Source organism: Carettochelys insculpta, chromosome 3, assembly GCF_033958435.1.
Source record: "Carettochelys insculpta isolate YL-2023 chromosome 3, ASM3395843v1, whole genome shotgun sequence".
Lineage (NCBI taxonomy): Eukaryota > Metazoa > Chordata > Testudines > Carettochelyidae > Carettochelys > Carettochelys insculpta.
In genome coordinates this window covers 151,306,061-151,326,483 of record NC_134139.1, presented here as the reverse complement: position 1 = coordinate 151,326,483, position 20,423 = coordinate 151,306,061, and the positions used below count along the sequence as shown (strand labels likewise).

Genomic DNA, 20,423 nt, shown 5'->3' with positions numbered 1-20,423 from the left:
AAATATAAAGCTCAGGTTGCAGAACAGTTGCCCATTTAAAAAAGTGGCCACACAAGCCTTGCTCCATGCTGCCACATATCTGACTTCGCAGCACCATCCCAAGAAGGCAGGAAAGAACTTAGTTCAGGTCTTCGTCCCAATAACCTCAGGACTATTTGGCACATTTGCTGCTGAGACCAGTTTTGGGAAGTGATCTTTTCCAGTAACAATCACGTGTACAAATGTTAATTCCACATGAATTTGGTACCATTTATTACAGAGACAAATAGGTGACACAGTACAATTTTAAACATACTTCCATAGCAAGACAACATGATGCTTCGATGCAGGTGAAAACAAAATGATTCTTAAAGCTGGTAAAGAGAGGCAGTAGTCATTTCCTGGAAATGACATCAGCCAGGCTCCACTGAGCAGCAGTAAGCAAGTGAGCCAGGCTCCTCCTTTTGTACTTGATGGTAGGTGGAAGACACACAGCAATGTGTCCTTCACCAACTTGCTCCAATTCAGGAATCTTTGGAAAGGGAATTTTATCTGCTCGACATAGTGACAATTCTAAGTGAGGTCCCTCAGATTTTCGGTCACCCATTCTTATAATTTTCACTCAACTTCTGTGGTGCAGGTGTAACTGGGTGTGTAGCATCCAAAGTGTCCATTTACTGTAAAAATGTTTCACATGTGAATTCTGTATTAACAGCACAGTTCTCACAGATTCAGAACAGCAAATGCCTGTGGCAACTTCTAAAAATGAAGTTGCCCTGCCCCCTCTCCCAGTAACATTTATTTTTAAATCTGTGAAGAGGGCAAGAACAAGTGGAGAAGAAAACTAAAAAGTGATATTTTTACTCTCTGCATTAGCCTTGTTTTAGCACATTTCTATAGGAAAATTTGCACAATGATACAAGCAGAATTTGAGAATTCCACTGCTTTGCATGCTTTCTGTTATGGTTAAAAAAGGTAGTCAGACTGAAAAGTCATTTTAATTTATACATTCAGCCATTCCATTTCCAGTGCAATCTGCACAATGCTTAGAGTTCAAACCATAGCAATGTACTCCTTTTGTAGATGCACAGGCCATGGAATGTATGGTATGTCAACATTACCCTACTGAGAAGGGGTCGCGCTGTTGTCTCATACTTAAGCTATTTATGTAAATTTTCTGTCTGATTACACTGAATTAATTGTGCACGCATGTTCTTGAGCATGAACATTTACACACTGCAAGTGTGTGTAGCAGAACAGAGCATAGAGCACCAATTAAAATATTGATAAAAATAATTAAAATATAATAAAAACTTGAGAAAGCCAGGAAATTCCTGCACATTAAAGTTGTTGAAGCACATCAACTTCATTATAAAAATTAAAAAAAAAAAAAAGGTTCCTCATTACATAGCATTCCCCAACAATATACACAATCCCTTCTCTCTCTTCTCTGCCATGCCAATGACAGAAGATAGCTTCCTACCCGTTTTAGCTTAGAGTGTATTCAGAGGTGGCAGAAAATGGTGCCCCGCACAATGATTTAAAATCCTAAGTTTCAGATCAATTATCTGATATGGAGTTCTGGCATAAGGCTATTCTACTAGAGTTACATAGTTTCTTATTACAGAAATAACAGACATGCACTGTCAAGTGACTTCCAGTACAAACAGTACACAGATAAAATGATTAAACTGAAAAGCTTTCGTAGCTTTTTGGGCATCAATATGAAAGGCACTTTTCAGGTCACGTGACTTTAGTACAGTGATTCAGTATAGCCTTTATCTCAGTAACTCATTCAGTTTCTATGTAAGTGGCGGCCATTGAGTGCCCAGTCCTGCACTTCTCCACTGCCAAATAGTGCAAAGAATATTGCTCCAAATAAGTTAATAGAAGCAGCGATATAGAAAACATTCTGCCATTCTCCCACAGTATTCTGTCAAGAGAGGGAAAAAAAAGGAATCAGTTTACAGCATCATATCTTATAATGGAGAGTTACTATCAAGACATACTCCACATGCACTTTAAAGACTACTAAAATCATTGATTAGGTGATGAGCTTTCGTAGGACAGACCCACTTCTTCAGATCACAGCCATACCAGAAATATTGAGTCTGTTCTGGTATGGCTAAGATCTGAAGAAGTGGGTCTGTCCCATGAAAGCTCATCACCTAATAAATTATTACGTTAGTCTTTAAAATGATACTGGACTGCTTTTTTGTTTTCACAGTATATAGACCAGCATGGCTCTCTCTCTGTTACTATTCCACATGCAATCTTTTCAAATGATTATCCTACGCAGTACAGTTTTATATTGGCATCAAAAGAATTATAACCACAACTGGTCAACTTAAATAGCAGTACAAGACAAGACAAATGAATTTTAAAAAAATGCATTTTAAAATGATATTCTACTAAGATTATGATAACAGCTGGTCATGTAACAAAGCTAGACAAGATCTGAATGTATTACAGGATTAACCTCTCTAATCTGGCACCCTTGGGACGTGACCAGTGCCAGATGAATTTGCCGGACCATGGGAACTCAATATTGCCTAGCATATTACCAACACTTCCACAGCCTACTGGGTTCTTAGAAGACATTTAGGGGGTAAATTACAGCTAAATAAGAGCACAAATCACTAAGAGCCAGGACTGGCGGCTGGAAACAAAGTTTATGAGACTGCGGGAAACTTGGCCACACCCATAATAAGTGGTCACCTGGCTAAGTAAAATCATGCCAGATTAGGGATGTTGCCAGATGACAGAATTCTGGATTAGAGAGGTTCAACCTGTATCTCAAAATTGTATCTGGGCTAAAATAATTCATGCAGAACAAGCCTAATTGGAAAGGACTATTTAGTTTTCAGAGCAGCACAAATCTTTCCTATGCTTTATGGCTAACCAGTTTTATTATTTGTTACTTTATTACTGTTTCCCCCATGAGTTTTATATCAGGTTATTGGCCCACAGAGAAGTTAACTAATGGTAGTGAAGGGGTATCACTGAACCTAGGATGAATATTTGTAGTCTAAAAAGTTTAGGGTGCATGAATGGTGTTGCCTAGCACATCTCAAATCAATACAGAAGTTCACATATGTAGACGTTTTAAGGTTAAAACACCATTTTAAAATAGCAGGTGACTTCAAGCAAGCTTGCAAAATGTCATTACTCATAATGGTAAAGAAAGGAAAAGAGTAGCTGAAAGAGACTACATTAACACCAGACTAAACAGCATAGAAGAAAATTTTTGTTAAGCTGTCCAGACAAAGCTGATCTGTTTGGACCCAGAGGATTAAATAATACTTCAGTGTTTTTCAAGGCAATAGTAGGAGCAATTTATTGCTTGGTTATTCAATTCACCAATTGTACAAGTAAAGTCACTCATCCCACTTGCCCGCCCTAACGTATTCTTAAATAAATTCTACCCATAATTCTAAAAGAAAAGCATTTTCATACATACACAATTGTTTCACACTTTATGACTGAGTAGTGCTAGGAATAAATTCTCTGATGGGGTATCTAATTCAAGTCTCTGAGGAACTGTATCATGTTTTAGGTTATACACTAAAATCCCAAGATATGCATTACAAATAAATACAGGTTGAACCTCTCTAGTTCAGCATGCTCCGGATTTGACTGGTTCCAGACAAGAGAATTTGCTGCATCATGGGAGGCCAATATTCTCTAGAAGCCTTATCAACACTTCCACAGCTTACTGGGCTCCTAGGAGACATTGGCTACGTCTACACCAGCCAAAAACTTCGAAATGGCCATGCAAATGGCCATTTAGAAGTTTACTAATGAAGTGCTGAAATACACATTCAGCGCCTCATTAACATGCGGGCGGCCGCGGCACTTTGAAATTGCCGCGGCTCGTCCAGACGGGGCTCCTTTTCGAAAGGACCCCGGCAACTTTGAAGTCCCCTTATTCCTATGAGCAGGAAGTCCCCTGCTCATAGGAATAAGGGGACTTCGAAGTTGCCGGGGTCCTTTCGAAAAGGAGCCCCGTCTGGACGAGCCACGGCAATTTCGAAGTGCCGCGGCCGCCCGCATGTTAATGATGCGCTGAATGTGTATTTCAGCACTTCATTAGTAAACTTCTAAATGGCCATTTGCATGGCCATTTCGAAGTTTTTGGCTACTGTAGACACGACCATTTAGGCGTAAATTACACCTAAATAACAGCACAAAACACTGAGACTGGTGGCTGTAAACAAACTTTATGGGACCATGGGAAACATGGTCACACCCATAATACGTTTTTAATTCAGGATACAAATGGCATCATTCTTCCATAACTAATGAAGGCAGGAGTTTGCCTCATTCCGTTAACGTGTTGAAACTATAATGGTCTTGTCCACAATGGGATTTTATACCACGTGACAGTTTTTACTTGTTAGCTAACTCAGGATAAAATACACTCGCCTTTTTTTTCCCCACCTGAGTGAAGACATAGCTTAAGTCACTCACAGCCAGATATCTAGAATGCTATGTGGCTCTTCAAAATGCAACCTTACATTTTAGTGCCAGTCTGGCAGCCAGGGCATAGAGGTTTATAACAACCTAAGAGTAAGAGTGGCACATACAACACATTTTATTCTTATATAAAACACCATCACCGAATGGAAAGTGTCCATTACAAGAGACCACAGGAAACCTCATCCATGAAACAGCCAACAAATATCCTTACGTGATGAGTCAGGCTTTTAGCAATGACTGGCCCCACCATTCCTGGGATAGTGGCAAATGTATTTGTGATTCCGAGCAGGATCCCAGCATACCTGCAGAAGATATTGTTCACACTGCTTATTAACTTATTCCCATATTTGATGAAACTGCTTGCTCTAGCAGCCAAATCACTCTGAGTTGTAGTCTAACAGATTACATAAAATAAACAAAGACAAGTTAGTACTTGCATGGCAATGGCTCCTATTTATTTTAAGAGAAACTTAGTATCGTCTTAAAATGCATTATTGGTTTAGGTGCTTCATGCTAACCAGTTGTAAGGTTGTTACCTTTAAGTTAGGCCCAAAACAAAGAGAACTGCCAAGAGTCTTGAACAGCCTCTTGTACCATGCCATGCCCTCTTCGGTAAGCCACAGCCACTTTGTCTCACATAGCTCTATTGGAAAGGTGAGGAGAGAAAGGGGGAGGAAGGTGGAAGTGGGTAGTTTGTGGAACATGACAGACTGATGTGTAGAGATAGACAAAGACTCAGGTGCCCCTGCTAATAAGACAGATGGCATTAAGGATTTCTCCAGTTACCTTTTATTGCAAAGCACTAGTTCCACCAACTCAAGACCTTGGAATACACGCTCCTTTTGTTCCCTTCAGATTTGTATGGTCATGGCTGTAGCCCACAGATGATGGGTGCGTTTAACTAAGGCCAGACATATTCCTAGTTTCCACCCCCCATTTTCATAGGTGTACTTGAAGACATCTGGACCTCTCTTGGATCCTAGCGTATGCTGCTCACACAACGCACAGCAGTCTTACTTAGACGCGACTTGGCCTGTGATCTTGAGAACTCACTTAACCTCTTTGAGCCTCAGTCTCTCCTCCTTGTGCCTGTAAAATGAATATATTTACCTCTTATAGGAATGTTGCAAGGCATATGGACGCCATGTTTGCAAAATGCTCTAGCAGTGCACAACATTAAAGCAAGTTGGTGGTAGAAGTGAGACTAGAACTAGAAATGTTATAATTCCAAATCAGAGCTCAAGGGATTGCAGAAGCAGAAAGGGGTAACAGGATATGGGTTGCAGGCTGGATTTGCTGCCACTAGAAGCCATATAAAAATACTGAGGTTGGCCCTGAGCTAATAAAAGGGAAAGGAGATATTCCCAATAGCTGTATTAGCATGGACAGTAGTTGACCCCACAGCTTGTGGAGGCAAGACCCCCCAGCCCGACCCCTTCCACCCAAGGCCCTGCACCCACTATGACCACAGCTGCCCCACCCTGCGCTCTCCCCACCCACAATGGGACTGCTGGCCCCCAGCCCACAGAGCTCCAGGGAGCCAGTAGCACTGCTGCAGCCATCCCCGATTCCCTGGCACTCCATGGAGCTGGAGGGTGGTGAGGCTGCCCAGCCCACAGCCTGCCTTTCCCAGCCTCTGCCATCTGTAAGAGCAGGCTGTGGAAGGGAGCATGGGGGCCTCTGACAGAGCATGGGCAGCCAGGTGAGGCGGTTTGGGATGGCATTGCCTTCCTCCATGTATGATACCTGCCACACGCTTGTATTAGTTTAACTTATTGCTTAACACAATTGGGATGAAATTCTGGCCCACTCAGATCCAAAGGCAGGATGCCTGTTGACTTTAATATTTCACCCCATGGAACCTAAAGCCTTCCTGAAGAGAGATCCACAGCCCTGTCCTTCTACTTATGGTGGTAGGGGATCATGAAGAAAACTCACACTGGAGGGCCTATAAAAGGCAACGATGCGTATGTACAATAAGAAACAATTTGTATAGTGCGAGTGTTGAGAGCTACTGGCCCTGCAGATTTCCAAGACCAGCATCTGATGAAGTGAGTCTGTGCTCACGAAAGCTCGTGCTCAAAACTTTTCTGCTAGTCTATAAGGTGCCACAGGACCCTTCATTGCTGTTACAGATCCAGACTAATACGGCTACCCCTCCGATACTTGAACCAAACTGTAAACTCTGTACATAATGGGCACCACTTTAACCAGGGGGATGCCACAGCATTCCTTGTTCCAGCACTTCTGCATACAAGATGGGATCAGCAGAACATTTCTGAGGACTCTGAATAAAGCATTTACTAGTACAGCTTTGCAAATCCCTGGGTATTAGCTTTACATCTGCAGATATCCTCTGTGAATCACTTCCGCAGATAGCAGCACACATGCAGATACAAATTTTGTTTTCAAGCAGGGCTCCGATGGTAAGTGCTTGTGCTTTGTGGGTAGCTGAGTGGTCCTCCACTGGCCCTGGGCAAGGACCGTGCGGAGCAAAGAAGGGGCAGGCGCTTGCTTGAGGGTCCACCATGCCTCCCCACAAGCTGATCACCCTCAGTCTAGATCTCCTTTGTTCAGAACTCTGCTTCTCTCCAACATGTTTAGTCCAATTCTCTGGCTTTTAAGAAAGCTGACAGGGTCAATGAAATATTTCTCCAATGGTAAAATGTGGAACTGGCTTGAGGAGAATCCTGCATGTCATCTGATTTCATTTGGAACAGCTACCTCCGTGGTGTCCAACCAGGTCTGAAGCAGTAGCCACTAGAGCGAACTAGACACATGATTCTGAAAATACACTTATTGTTCAAGCCAACTAGCCGCACTCAACAGGCCAAAGAGCCACACATGGCTAGTGCGTTGGACACTGCGGATCTAGATATTTTTCTTAAGAAAGAAATTTCAGGAAAAAAAATTTGTTTGACCCCTTCTCTGACAATTCACTCACTACTTTGGGAAGAGCTGTGAATTGCATGTTTTAAGAAAAGAACAACAGTAATACCATGCTAAAGAGGCCCTTTATGGCCTACTGGAACCCACCATGGCCCTTCACCTGATGCCATGCATACTGTCCTCATTAACATGCACAGCTGAGGATGACCCCCACAGAATCTACATCTCATGCTGCTGATGCAATAAAAGAAGGTGGAAGTGTGGGGAAAGAAAACAATTGTGCAACAGATTGTCAAAGAAGGAATTCCTTTCTGACACCCGCAAATAATCAGATAGTGCAAAGGAAGCAGAAACCACTCACGAGTCTCCCCTTTGGGAAATCCTCAAGGGGGACAGAACCAATAGGGTGACTCTTCACCTCCCTCCAATCAGCTACCAGTACAAGGGGTGGGTTAGGAGCATGACCACAGTCTATGGTTCCTGTGGCAGCAACAGAAATTAAAAGTACCAGACTCCCATTACCGTGTTTATACCGTTAAACCACAGCTTCCTAAAGATGGGGTGTGTGGGTGTGTGGGAAAGAGGGTCATAGACAGCTGGTACAAGCTAGAGCAGCCCATTGGATTTATTCTCCTCCTGGTTTGCGGAGATCAGATGCCTGGTACAGCAGAGAATATGCCCCAATAAGCGTAGAAACCCTGTATTCCACAAGTGTCCTATGTACGAGGGTAAATCCAACACAGAGTTGCATATTTCTCCAGCTGTATATCATATCTGTATTTATGTGGTCTTTAAAAGGAGTACAGATAATTAGAATCTAGCCTTCTCTTTTGAAAAATTGCACAATTATTGAAAAATTATTGAATTATTATTAATTATTGAAAAATATTGTACAAAGGACTGATCTGCTCATAATCAGTAAATATAAATATATTTATTTATATATGCTGACTGCTTATGGAATGGTAACATCTCACAAATTTATACACTATTTTTATATAAATTTATACACTATTTTTCAAATGTAATTAACCTTTCTAAAATGTTATAATGCTTTGCCATTGCAAACCTTAACCCTAAATGTAACAGGGCACTCGGCTTCAGTGCTAATTCATGTTGAATATCGTCAAAATGTCATCTGTACTAAAAACAGCATCAGCAATACTTACGATGGTGCTATGTCGAGGTGGTTGATGCCAAAACCAGATGTACAAAAGCCTCCCAGTGTTGTTGATATGGTTAGGAATGCAACAGCCAATGTGTAGTCACAACCTATGAATCCAGCTGCGACTAAAAACACTGCAGGTCCAATCATACCTAAAAACAACATTGTCACTTAGAAAGCTCCAGACTCTTTCCATCATGCAGATGCTCAAATCAGGAGTGAGCAAACTTTTTATGCTGGGCCCCATTTTTCCTCCCTGTAATCAGCAACCACCCGCAACCTATATAATGTAATCCAAAATGACAAATTTAAGTTATGGTCATATTAAAAGAAAAAACTTAAATGTGGATACACATACTCAAAAACAGTAACATCCATTTCATTAAAAATGTTGAAATATGACCTAGGGACCCAGCACCGGATCGTGCTGCACCCTCATATGAAGTTTCACACCTCCCCTCCCAAATGAGGCCCACCCCCACTTTGTGTACACCTGGAGTAAGTGCTATTTATCATACAAAGGAAAAATATAAAAAAAGTTGAATAGTAACAGAGAGGGAGCTGTGCTAGTCTATATACTATCAAAACAAAAAAGCAGTGAAGCAGCACTTTAAAGACTAACAAAATAATTTATTAGGTGATGAGCTTTCATGGCACAGACCCACTTCTTCAGACCATAGTCATACCAGAACAGACTCAATATTTAAGGCACAGAGAACCAAAAGCAGTAATCAAGAAGGACAAATCAGAAAAAAATGATCAAGGTGAGCAAATTGGAGAGTAGAGGGGTGGGGGGCAGAGGTGAAGTCAAGAATTAGATTAAGCCAAGTATGCAAACGAGCCCCTGTAGTGACTCAGAAAATTCCCACCCCGGGTTCAAACCACATGTTAATGTACCAAATTTGAATATAATTTGAATATATTCAAATTTGGCACATTAGCACATGGTTTGAACCAGGATGGGAATTTTCTGGGTCACTGTAGGGACTCGTTTGCATACTTGGCTTAATTTAATTCTTGACCTTCCCCCACTCCCTTTTACCCCTCTACTCTCTGATTTGCTCGCCTTGACCATTTTTTTCTGATTTGTCAACCTTGATTACTGCTTTTGGTTCTCTGTGCCTTAAATATTGAGTCTGTTCTGGTATGGCTATGGTCTGAAGAAGTGGGTCTGTGCCATGAAAGCTCACCTAATAAATTATTTTGTTAGTCTTTAAAGTGCCACTTGACTGCTTTTTTGTTTTGATAAAAAAAAAGTTATGTATTTTCAATATTGCTACTACCACCTAGTGCACAAAACATAGCTTGGTACCATTTAAACTAAAATGGAGATTTGTAGTTTTATGGCTCCATTAGAAGAGAATCCAGAATGCCTATGCTGCATAAGAACAACAAGAAGTCCTGTGGCAGCTTATAGACAAAGATTTTTGGAGCATAAGTTTTCATGGTCAAAGACCCACTTCATCAGATGCATGAATGGTGGGGAGTCTCAGTGTATTTTAACAGGGGGGGGTCTTTAAATACTCCGCAAACTGCCCCCCCACTCATGCATCTGATGAAGTGGGTCTTTGCCCATGAAAGCTTATGCCCCAAAATATCTGTTAGTTTATAAGGTGCCACAGGACTTCTTGTTGTTCTCGAAGATACAGACTAACACGGCTACTTCTCTAATACCTATGCTGCATAAGTTCGTTGAAGTCCATGCCAGTCCCAGACGGGAGAGCAGACTTTACTGGATGAAACATCATCAGAAAGCAAATGATACTCATTAATTTAATCCAATCACATCAAGTCGATTTTACATATATACGCTATGATAAAACAACAGATGCTGTAATAGCAGATAACATGGGAGAAGACTAGAACTCTGAATTATATTTGGTGAATAAGTTACCTAAATTGAACACTTTCTTTTGATGAATTGAGCTTTACATCCGTTTTTGGTAATGATGTAAACCTAATTTGACCAACTTTCAGTGGGTGGGATGGATGTTTGTGAGCCATTTAGTTTGACTATGCATTACTAACTCACATGGCATTGTTTCTGCTCCCTCAGGGGTGACAAACTTTTTAAGAGGAGACAATAATGAGCAAAAGGTGAAAGAATACTGAAGTTTGGGCACAAAATACCCCAATTCAAATGCAAATACAGGTCTTCCTGCAGAGAACAGTCATCCCCCAGGCATTAGAGTGGCAAGAAACCAACTTACATAAATATTAGCAAATAGCAAAACAAAAAAGCTGTACTTTCAGACTAACAGTGTTATTTATTAGATGAGCATTCATGGGACAGACCCACGGGTGGGTAGAAGTGACCCAAACCACCACTCGAATTCAAAACAATATCTGGGAATACTGTCCTGACCTTCAAACCACTGTGTGTTATTACTCAAAATAGTCTGAGCTTTTTCAAACCATCGGATACCAGGCAGGAACAAAAGATTATGAATTCTGTAGTCGGGTTTAGACATTATACTATCTGTCAGAAAACTCTAATGGATTAGCTTTTTGTTATAAGACATTACTTTAGACAGTCGGTTTAAACTGGTGGCCCATATGCTCCTCAAAAGGTGTTAACTTCAGAAAATTTTAACGTGGTACAGTAGGGTCTCAACATTTGTGAGAGTTCCATGTTGAGAACCCTCACAAATATTGAATTTTGGGAATATGGCTCCCGCCTGGAGCCCAGCAGCTAGTGCTCCTGCCTGGGGCCCTAGGGGAAGTGGCGGCTGCTGGCGCCCCATGCCCCAGAGAAGCAGCAGCTGCCGGCGTGCCATGCCCGGAGATCCAGAGGAAGTGGCTGCTCGGCCGCTCGCAAATAATTGAATTTGCGAACATTAAGTTTGCAAATCTTGAGACCCTACTGTATGTTGTCCTAGCTGTTATAAAGAGCCCCTTGGAAAGAGCTAAGTTCTGGATCATCTTGAGACGTACAACCAAAATGCAAGAATCTGAATTTTGTCAACATACAGATAATGCCACACCACTTGAATGCTATAGCCCCCAACTCAATCCCCCGCAACACGTTATTAAAAATCTACAGCCTATTCTAGATCATGGTGCTACACTCTGGAAGGTCCTAGGTGACAGGCCTGTCCTCTCCTATAGGCAACCTCCTAATCTAAAAGATTCTCATTAGCAATCACAGGCTACACCACAGTAATACTAAGCCTAGAACTTTTCCTTGCAACAAATCCCACTGCCAACTTTGTCCACATATTTATTCTGGGGATACCACCACTGGACCTAAACATGTTATTCACAAGATCAAAGGCACATTCTCCTGCACTTCCAGCAACATTATATATGCCATTATGTACATTGGACAGACTGGGTCAAACCTTCACCAAAGAATAAATGGACACAGAGCAGACATCACGAATCTCAATACATATAAGCTGGTCAGTGAACACTTCAATGGAGTGGGCCATTCTGTTAAAGGTCTGAGAATCTGTGTCCTAGAATAAAGAGAATTTAAACACAGATTCAGGGAGAGGTAGCCAAGTTAGTCTGTATCTTCAAAAACAACAGGAAGTCCTGTGGCACCTTATAGACTAACAGATATTTTGGAGCATAAGCTTTAGTGGGCAAAGACCCACTTCGTCAGAGGCACATCTGATGAAGCGGGTTTTTGCCCACGAAAGCTTATGCTCCAAAATATCTGTTAGTCTATAAGGTGCCTCAGGACTTCTTGTTGTTTTTAAAAACAGATTAGAGTGAGAAATTTGCGAGTTGCAGTTCATATTCCACTTTGACACATTAGCACGTGGTGTGAACAGACACACCAATTACCTCACATATTACAAGAACTGCTTCCCTTCCATAGATGCTTGTAATTATCCCCCCTCTCCTATCCCACCCCCTTCCGTCCTACATACTTGATTTGTCAGTTTTTATTGCAATTTTTTTGTTCCTCTGTACTTATAAATGTCAGTCCGTAGTGAAAATGAGATTGATCTGATGAAGTGGGTCTGTCCCATGAAAGCTCATTGCCGAACAAATCATTTTGTTAGTCTTTAAAGTGCTACATTTCTGCTGTTTTGTTGGAATACAGACGAAGATGGCTACCTCTCTGTTACTCTGAAAAGGTAACAGTCAGGTTTAAAATAGTTAAAATATACGCTCTACCGATATCTTTGGCAACTGTGCATTCTTCTTTGCCCTCTTTTCAGGTGGATGTGCTGCATGATAGCATGAAGACATGTTTTTATCATGTGTTTTTCAAGCTTAATGTTAAGAAGTCTTAGGGAAAGCAGAGAATTTCTTATAAAAATATCTAAGTATTTCTGGATTCTTGTGTCCTTTTTTTCCCTTCTTCAGTTTCATTAGCTAACCATTTTCCCCTCCAATGAACAGTAGGGTCTCAATATTTGGTTTGCAAATTCAATTATTCAGGAGTGGCCAGCAGCCACCACTTCCCCTAGGGCCCCAAGCAGGAGCGCTGGCAGCTGAGGGCTACTATATTTGCGAAAGTCAACATTTGCGAAGGTTCCCAATACGGACCCTCGTAAATGTCGAGACCCTACTGTATTGGTATAGGCAAAAATTATAAGAGTTAAAGATTTTCTTGGGTATGGTTGACTAAAATCAGTCAGGTACTGCAACTCGGAAGATACCAAGATGAGTTTGTGACAACCATTTCATAACATTCTAAAGTGCACTGAATTACAGATAATAACATGCAAGTTTAAGGACTTGTCAACACTTGCAGGCCTGCAGTGTGGCAGCTGAGAGGTAGTAGATACATCAGTGGGAGAAGCCCTCCAACCAACATAGTGCTGTCTATATCAAGAGTTTGGTTGATGAAACTGCATGGCTTAACGGTGTAGATTTTATATACCCTTGAACGATTAAGTTATACTGATGTAAGTTTTGACTGTAGACCAGGGCTAAGTTCTAATGACTTTCAGTGGTTTTAATGACTGACTTATAATGGTTCCCTCAGTCACTAACTTCAGAAAATTCAGCCTTTTGATGCAAGCACTGTAAAAACAAAATTTCTACCCCAGCAGAACCTGTTTTTTTCTGAGAAATCAGAGAGCAAAGGTTGCTTTAAGGAGATGGGTACATGGTGAATATATGCGCCCCATATTTTTATGGCAATGTGTTTTCAAATATGAACATGCACAACTTGAATATATTTTATGCAAAATGGGGCAAGTAATCCATCATTCAGGAGCTTGTTATTCATGTATATTCTATTTGTGTGCATGTATCATTCTTGTATGAGAGTTAGAAATATAAAGTAGAAATCTGTTTATTAAGTTAAGTCCTCTAGCGAAAGCCATTAGTGGTACTTAAAGAAATTAATGGCCCACTGTTCAAGGTAATGATCTGTAAATGGTTTTGTTTTTCCTGTAAACCCAAACTCGAGTTGGTCCCACGAAGACAGGTAACTGTGCCACGTGATGCTAGAATCCCTCATGAAATGTGGTACCCTTGGGAAAAAACTGAATAAAGGATTCCTGCCCTGGCAAAATTCTATTTAAGAGAGGGCGATCAACAAGGATTGTCTTAAGCTGGCTTTGGAAACTGCTCCTCCAACCTAAGAAAATACACAAGAACACCTGGAAAAGAAAAGAACTAGCAGGAGGAGTGGAGGAGCATTGCTGGGCCCACAGAAAAAGAGATCAGCTCTGGCTTGTGAAGAACTATACTGGAAATAAGGACTAGGGTGATAAATATGATTTGTAGCAACTTCTCTTAGGCTGTGTCCACACTAGCAATGAACTTCGAAGTTAACTTCGAAGTAGCGTGTCAAGCGTCTACACACGTTTTGTGTTACTTCGAAGTTAACTTCGAAGTAAGGGAGCTCAACTTCAAAGTCCTTACTCTGTTCCCAGTAATGGAGTAGTACCCTATTTAGAAGTTTAACTTTGAAATAGGACGTGTGTAGACATTCCGCACCTGGTACTTTGAAATAGTGGGTCTGCCATCTTCGTCTTCAGTTTTCACGAAGTAAGCCTGCACGGACTTGGGACCCGTCCCTCAGGGGATGTATTTTCAGAGACATTCAGGACAGCAGCTTGTACCATCAGCCGTATCCTGCAGCAATAGCTTTAACTGATGTATGTAATTTACCCCTTTAACAATTTTTCTCTCACCCTATTCTTTAGATTCTAAAGGACTCACACAGCATGCTGTTTTGGATAAGATCTAAGTAGATATTGACCTGGGAATGTGGCTAGCCCCTCTGGGGGCTGGAAGAATCTGTGTGGATTTGGTGAAATAGGTTTTCATAACCTCTCATCTGAATAAGGAGGGTTGCTGGTTTGGGTGTTAGGAACTGCTGGAAAATCTGTGTGTTTGCTTGTATAGCTTCTGGTTGGCCAGAGGGGCTGGCAGAGGTACCTTTGCATCTGACTTGGTTCACCTTATTGAGGAGACCCCCGCCCCCCATCTGGGCTGTAAGTGGCCTGGTTTTAAGCAATTTGACCAAGATTGGTTCTCTCACCTGTGCCGTGACATCCTCTAAATATTACATACCCCAACTCTGTGCATTTATTGTGGATACCAGAGCTTCTGGCCCTGCATCAAAGGGAAGGTAGGTGGGATCAGCGGTTGGATCACATCAGGTAACAGGCTCAAGAGGATCTCTGATCGAACCGTTCGCATTCATCTTTGCTTGTTAGAGGACAAGACTGATAAATGCTTGATAGATGAATATTTTTCCCAGAAGACATTTCAGTGTAGATCAGTGAGGAAAAACCCCCCAGCATGTTTATCATTTAGACAAGAAGGTCTGACATTTAATGCTTTCAGTCATACTGTGCCCTGAAAAGCATGGGACACAAAACGTTCGAACATTTCTAAATTTTAAATGTGCCAAACACCCTTCTTAATCCATCCATTGCTGGTATAATGAGCATATCCAATAGTCAAAGGAACCTGTAAAAACATTTGCAGCTCACCTCTTAAGAGCATAATTCAAATTTAAAATAGGAAGGGGACCTTTTTTAAAATTAGTCACAGAAAGAAAAGGCAACCCAAGCTAAATTGGCCAGCGTATGATTAGTGCCTATTAAACAGTCAAACTTAAGTCCCATAGGTCCAAAGGAACTTTAGAAAATAGCATAATATTGATGTTTAGTCCAGTAAGCAAACATACACTTTGGTACAACATCTGCATGTGCCCCTCAACATCTGGAGCTCACCAAGATTGAAGAACAGCACCTCACATGAAACACACATATTGGACTGACAGCAGACTATAAAGGAGTCAAACTCACAATGCCTATGTTATCCCTAACTAGATCCCATTAAGTCTTCTATAGCGAAGAAAAAATGTGTACATTATTCACATAATTTACCTACCTATTACAGTAAATGTTTTGCGCACGCACACAGTGGACAAGTTCCGTTTTTCCCTCAAGTAATCAGCAATTTGACCAGACAGGATCATAAATACCCAGCATCCAAAATAAGGTAGTGCAGATAAAACTCCATTCTGGAGAAAAACAAAAAGATGGGTAACTTAAAATACTGAAACAAACAAAACATTCTTAAAAAGTACTTGTGCTGCAGCGATAAGAAGATACTTAGCTCCATTAAAACTGTCAAATGAACCAACAGGCTCTCCATCTATTCTTTCACATGACAAACAAGTATCTGGTGATAGAGGCAGATCACTACTTTTCTCACATAATTATTATACAAAGTTTTAGAATGTAGGAGTCCATGAATACTGCTAAGAGGCCATCACAAAGTTAGGCTACATCTACACTACATGTTTTTCCTACATTAGTTTTTCCAATGTTCTAATGTCCTAAGTAAAGTAATAAAATCACATTCACAGAGACACAAAATGAAGCGTTCTCATTTACAGGCACAGTACAGCAGGGTTGCAACATTTGCGAAGGTTGGGTGTTAAGAACCCTCACAAATGTTGAATTTCACAAATACGGCAGCTGTTGGTGCTCTCTGCCTGGAGCCCTAGCGAGGCGGCGGCTGCTGGCGCTCTCCGCCCTGGGGAAGCGGCAACCCCGCTGGCAAATAATTGAATCCGCAAGCCTTAAGTTCACGAATGTTGGGACCTGATTGTATTGCAAAAGGAACCTTCACATGAGCCAATAATAACTGTGCTTTGTTCTCACACATTCCTTTTTTACCTTGAAGGGTGGAGGCAGCACAAGTTGTTTGCAGAGCTGGAAAAATTTTTTTAAGGGAAAAACCCTCATCTCAAATTACCCTGCTTGGCTGTGTGAATGCTTGTTTGGGGGAAAGGGGGGGCAGGAGGGGGGTCAGAAAAAAAAGACTTTTGTTTGGCGGGGCGGCAGGGGAAGCAGTGTAGACAAGCCCCAATTCTAATAAGGATTCCGTTTAACAAAAATGGGCTTGGAAAGAATTGTTTGGTGAAAGCCAACACCACAATTAAAAGGACAGAAGAGAAAAGAAGAATAAAAACTCGATATAATCAGGTTAACATATAGCAAATGGCCAAGTGTATGAGTTACAATTCTTATGTCTAACAAATATTTTGTTAAATCATATTAAGCTTCCTCATTCAGAGTTTAATCCACTGTCTAACAATTCGAGATCCAGTTGAGACCTAATGTGGGTGGGTCAGACATCTGCCTTTTGTGGGGTTTCTTATCCACTACAGCAATTTCTATATCCTTACAGGCTCCCAGTGCTGCCACTAAGCCCATGGCAACACACACTTTGACAGAAGCACCATTGGGTGCTTACTGTGCTCTGGATTATTCCAAGTGGTTCATCTGATGTAATCCAAACTGATGAACTGTGTTATATGGGTGCCAAAAACACTCATTTTTTGCCTTCTCATTTTATCTTGGTAGCTGATTCTCCAGTGTAAGTTGCAAGTATCTGGCCTAATCTTTGCCTTAGAGGTGTTTGGATTTCCACTGGATGGGCTACATCACTTAGCCATTTAAGTGATATGCATAAAATATTGATCCACATTTTTCTTTTTTGTTCTTTAAATAAATCAGGAAATGAGAAATTTCTGCATGACATTTAATTTTAAAATTATTGCTATATTTGAAAACTAAAGCAGAAGTCTCATCCCAACAGCACTTCTCCTGATCAAGGATGATGCACATTCTTTTTTAAACTTCTGCTCTTAAGAACAGCAATAAGTGAAAGCGCCTAAAAATCAGAAGGGCGTTTCAGTGCTAAAGACCCCCCTCTTTTTGAGGTGCCTTTCAAGTATCTATCAGCATTTTAACTACTTCCTTTCTATTAGCTGACCACCAGACACCACAATAGTTTTGACACCGGGTGGCAGCATTGCATTTTAAATGTTAATGTAATTCCCAACGGAAAATGTAGCAACAGGCTAATATGACACTCTTATGCAAGTAACTTTTTTTTTTTAAAACGTCAAGCATGTGGCTTTCTGAAGTCACCTTGTCTAAAAACACCAGGGATACAGAAAAGCTGAACTCCTCACAATACTTGCTAATGTTTAAGCAGCAGCATTTTACAAAGTACCGGACTCAAAGGCTGTGGTGGCAGACACCTCTGTCATGGGCTTGTTTGAAGATTTTAGCCAGCAGATCTTGACTGTTCTCATGCAGCCACCAGTGTTAAATAGGAAAGCAGACTGTTGTATCCTTCCAAGCTCTTATTTAATTCTGAGCATCTCTGAATTTGTTCCCACCTACTTCTCTTGGCAAACTATTTCAACGGTGATGCTGGAATTTTCTTAATGTAAGCATGGCAGTCAAGTGCCTTGGGTACTTGTCTAGGAATCAGGACACTAAGCTCATCCACTGACCTGCTGGGTGAATATGGGCAAGCCAGTTCACTTGTCTCCCTTTGTTCCCTCCCTTTAGATCCTGTGATAGATTGCCAAAGGTGTTTGGCTTCCATTTGTGGCAGGGGATAGCGAGGGGCTGTGTGCGCTCAGGAGGGTAGCTCAAGGTGCAGGCAGGGGCTAGGGCTGTGTGTGTGGCCACGGCACCAGCCAGAGGAGCAGCTTCTTGTGGCTTGGGCTCTTGCATCTGACTTGGCCAGGGAGACAAAGGGCTGTAGAGCTGTTCCCAGGACTGCATGGCCCTTGCTAGAGAGCCCCACAACACTGTCCACGGGCTCTGAAGGCTTCTGCCCAACAAGGAGCACTGGGCATGCAGGATTCAGTCCTGCTGTTCTCACCCCACCACTCATGGCTTGTGGGTGGGAAAGGTCTGGACCTAGGGTGCGTGCTGTGGATTCAGGGGCAGCAAAAATCAGGGCTTCAGCCTGGGGAGGAGTAGGGAATCCTGGCACTTCAGTATGGAAGGGGCCACTGGGAATCAAGATTTCAGCCCCACAGCAGGTGCCAGGTATCAGGGCTTCAGGCTCATAGCCTGAAAGGGCTGGTCCTTCCCCCCACATTGAGAAATACTGTCGTAGGGTGCACACACTACCCACTCACCCCATGTATTCTAATCCTCTATTACACAAAGGCTGCCTCTCCCGTGACTGTCTTCGTGTGTGTGTCCGCCTCTGTCCCTTGCAGCCCTGCCTGAAAGCACTGTCTGCTGGCCACGGGCTGCCACGCATTCACCTGTCAGCCACTAGCAGGAGGTTGCTGTGGCTTCACTGATGGTGGATTGACCAGCAGGGGGAGCGCCAGATTGGAAAACGGGACAATTTGCCAGTTTTTCAAAACAAGATAAGGCACCCACGAGAAACCTTAAATAAGAGACTGTTCCATTTAGAACAGGACAGATGGTCACCCTACCCATAATGGATCAAATCACGGGTCCATCTAGTCTGGTACCTTGTCTTTCAACAGCGGCAAATGCCAGATGCTTCAAAAAGAATCAGCAGTTACAAATACTATACTTGCACATCACCCTCCCCCGAATATTTTTATTTTTATCATTTCTCTTACTTTTGTTGCCAGGTAGAATTGCCATCATTGCCTCTTCTCCCACAAACAAGCCGCACCAGACAGACAAATCAAAAAACAACCAAACACCAATCCCCCCATAAAGACAAGCCAACTATGCTGGGGAAATTATGAACTTGACTGTGCACAAAGCAGTAACAAATGCACAAGAAAAATAAATATATGCAAGCAAAAGTATTTTCCCAGCTAATCTTTCAGCTACAGTAATCTTGGATGTTTTAATAACAGACAAAATCCAACAGCAAAAGTGATTTGCAAGTGGACGTCCCTGTAACTAGGTCCCTTGACAGAAAATGACAGGATCTCAGATGATCCATTTAGTCCCAGAGACATACATGTATTTTATTAACTGATACTTTACTAGGTTCTACCTGCGCTTCTCTTGTTCCTTGAATTCATGCCGCTTTCAGCATACAGATTCTTCCTTTCTTTGTTTGGGCTTACACATCACGAAAAGTATTTATTTAGGAATTCTATTCCCTCCACTCTCCACCCCCCGCATCCCTGTGCCACCTTCTCCTTTTTGTAAAAAAATCCAAACAAAAAACATCCTTTGTGAGAACAATGAAAACAAAAAACTAGAAGAACAAAAGCAAGAGAATACAATGCAGTTGAACAAGGTTAGTAGCTATGGCATAATTTAATGGACATCAGCAGGAAACAAAATCAATGCATAGAGGCTAGAGATGACATGCCAATGATAATCTGGGGTCAGAGGGGCCTACAGCCCTCACAGGCCCCGGGGCAAGGTGAGACAGGGGCCTGGTTCTGCATTCTTGGAACAGGTGGGGCCAAGGGCAGAAAGGGGAGGGAGAGGGTAATCAGCCATTAGCACTGTCAAGACTGCAGTGTTGTCCCACGCCCCCTCCACGTGAAGCGGAGTGGCAGAACAGTGCTACTGGCACATCAAAGTGACCTGGAGATCTGGCTGCCATTGCTGATACTTCAGCAGTGGCATCCTGAATTCCGGGCCCCTTTGAAACTTTGGGCCTCGGCAGAGAGGGTGGCAAAGGGCACAGTTTCCTAAACACCCGTCAGTGTGACTATCTGGGA

General features: G+C 42.0%; 1 protein-coding gene across 2 annotated transcripts in view; it reads right to left on the bottom strand.

The window, feature by feature from the left end:
* Positions 1-228: 228 nt before the first annotated feature.
* Positions 229-20,423, bottom strand: part of SLC17A5 (solute carrier family 17 member 5) — a 46,332-nt gene continuing 26,137 nt past the window's right edge. The window contains exons 8-11 of one of the 2 annotated variants that reach the window (XM_074991011.1): positions 15,827-15,959; positions 8,517-8,664; positions 4,670-4,760; positions 229-1,912 (exon numbers count right to left, since the gene is read on the bottom strand). In XM_074991011.1, coding sequence (XP_074847112.1) covers positions 1,775-1,912; positions 4,670-4,760; positions 8,517-8,664; positions 15,827-15,959 — 510 coding nt within the window. In that variant the 3' untranslated portion in view covers positions 229-1,774. Of the gene's footprint in view, positions 1,913-4,669; positions 4,761-4,809; positions 5,548-8,516; positions 8,665-15,826; positions 15,960-20,423 lie in introns of those variants that run through there. The other variant, XM_074991012.1, reaches the window with a different exon arrangement.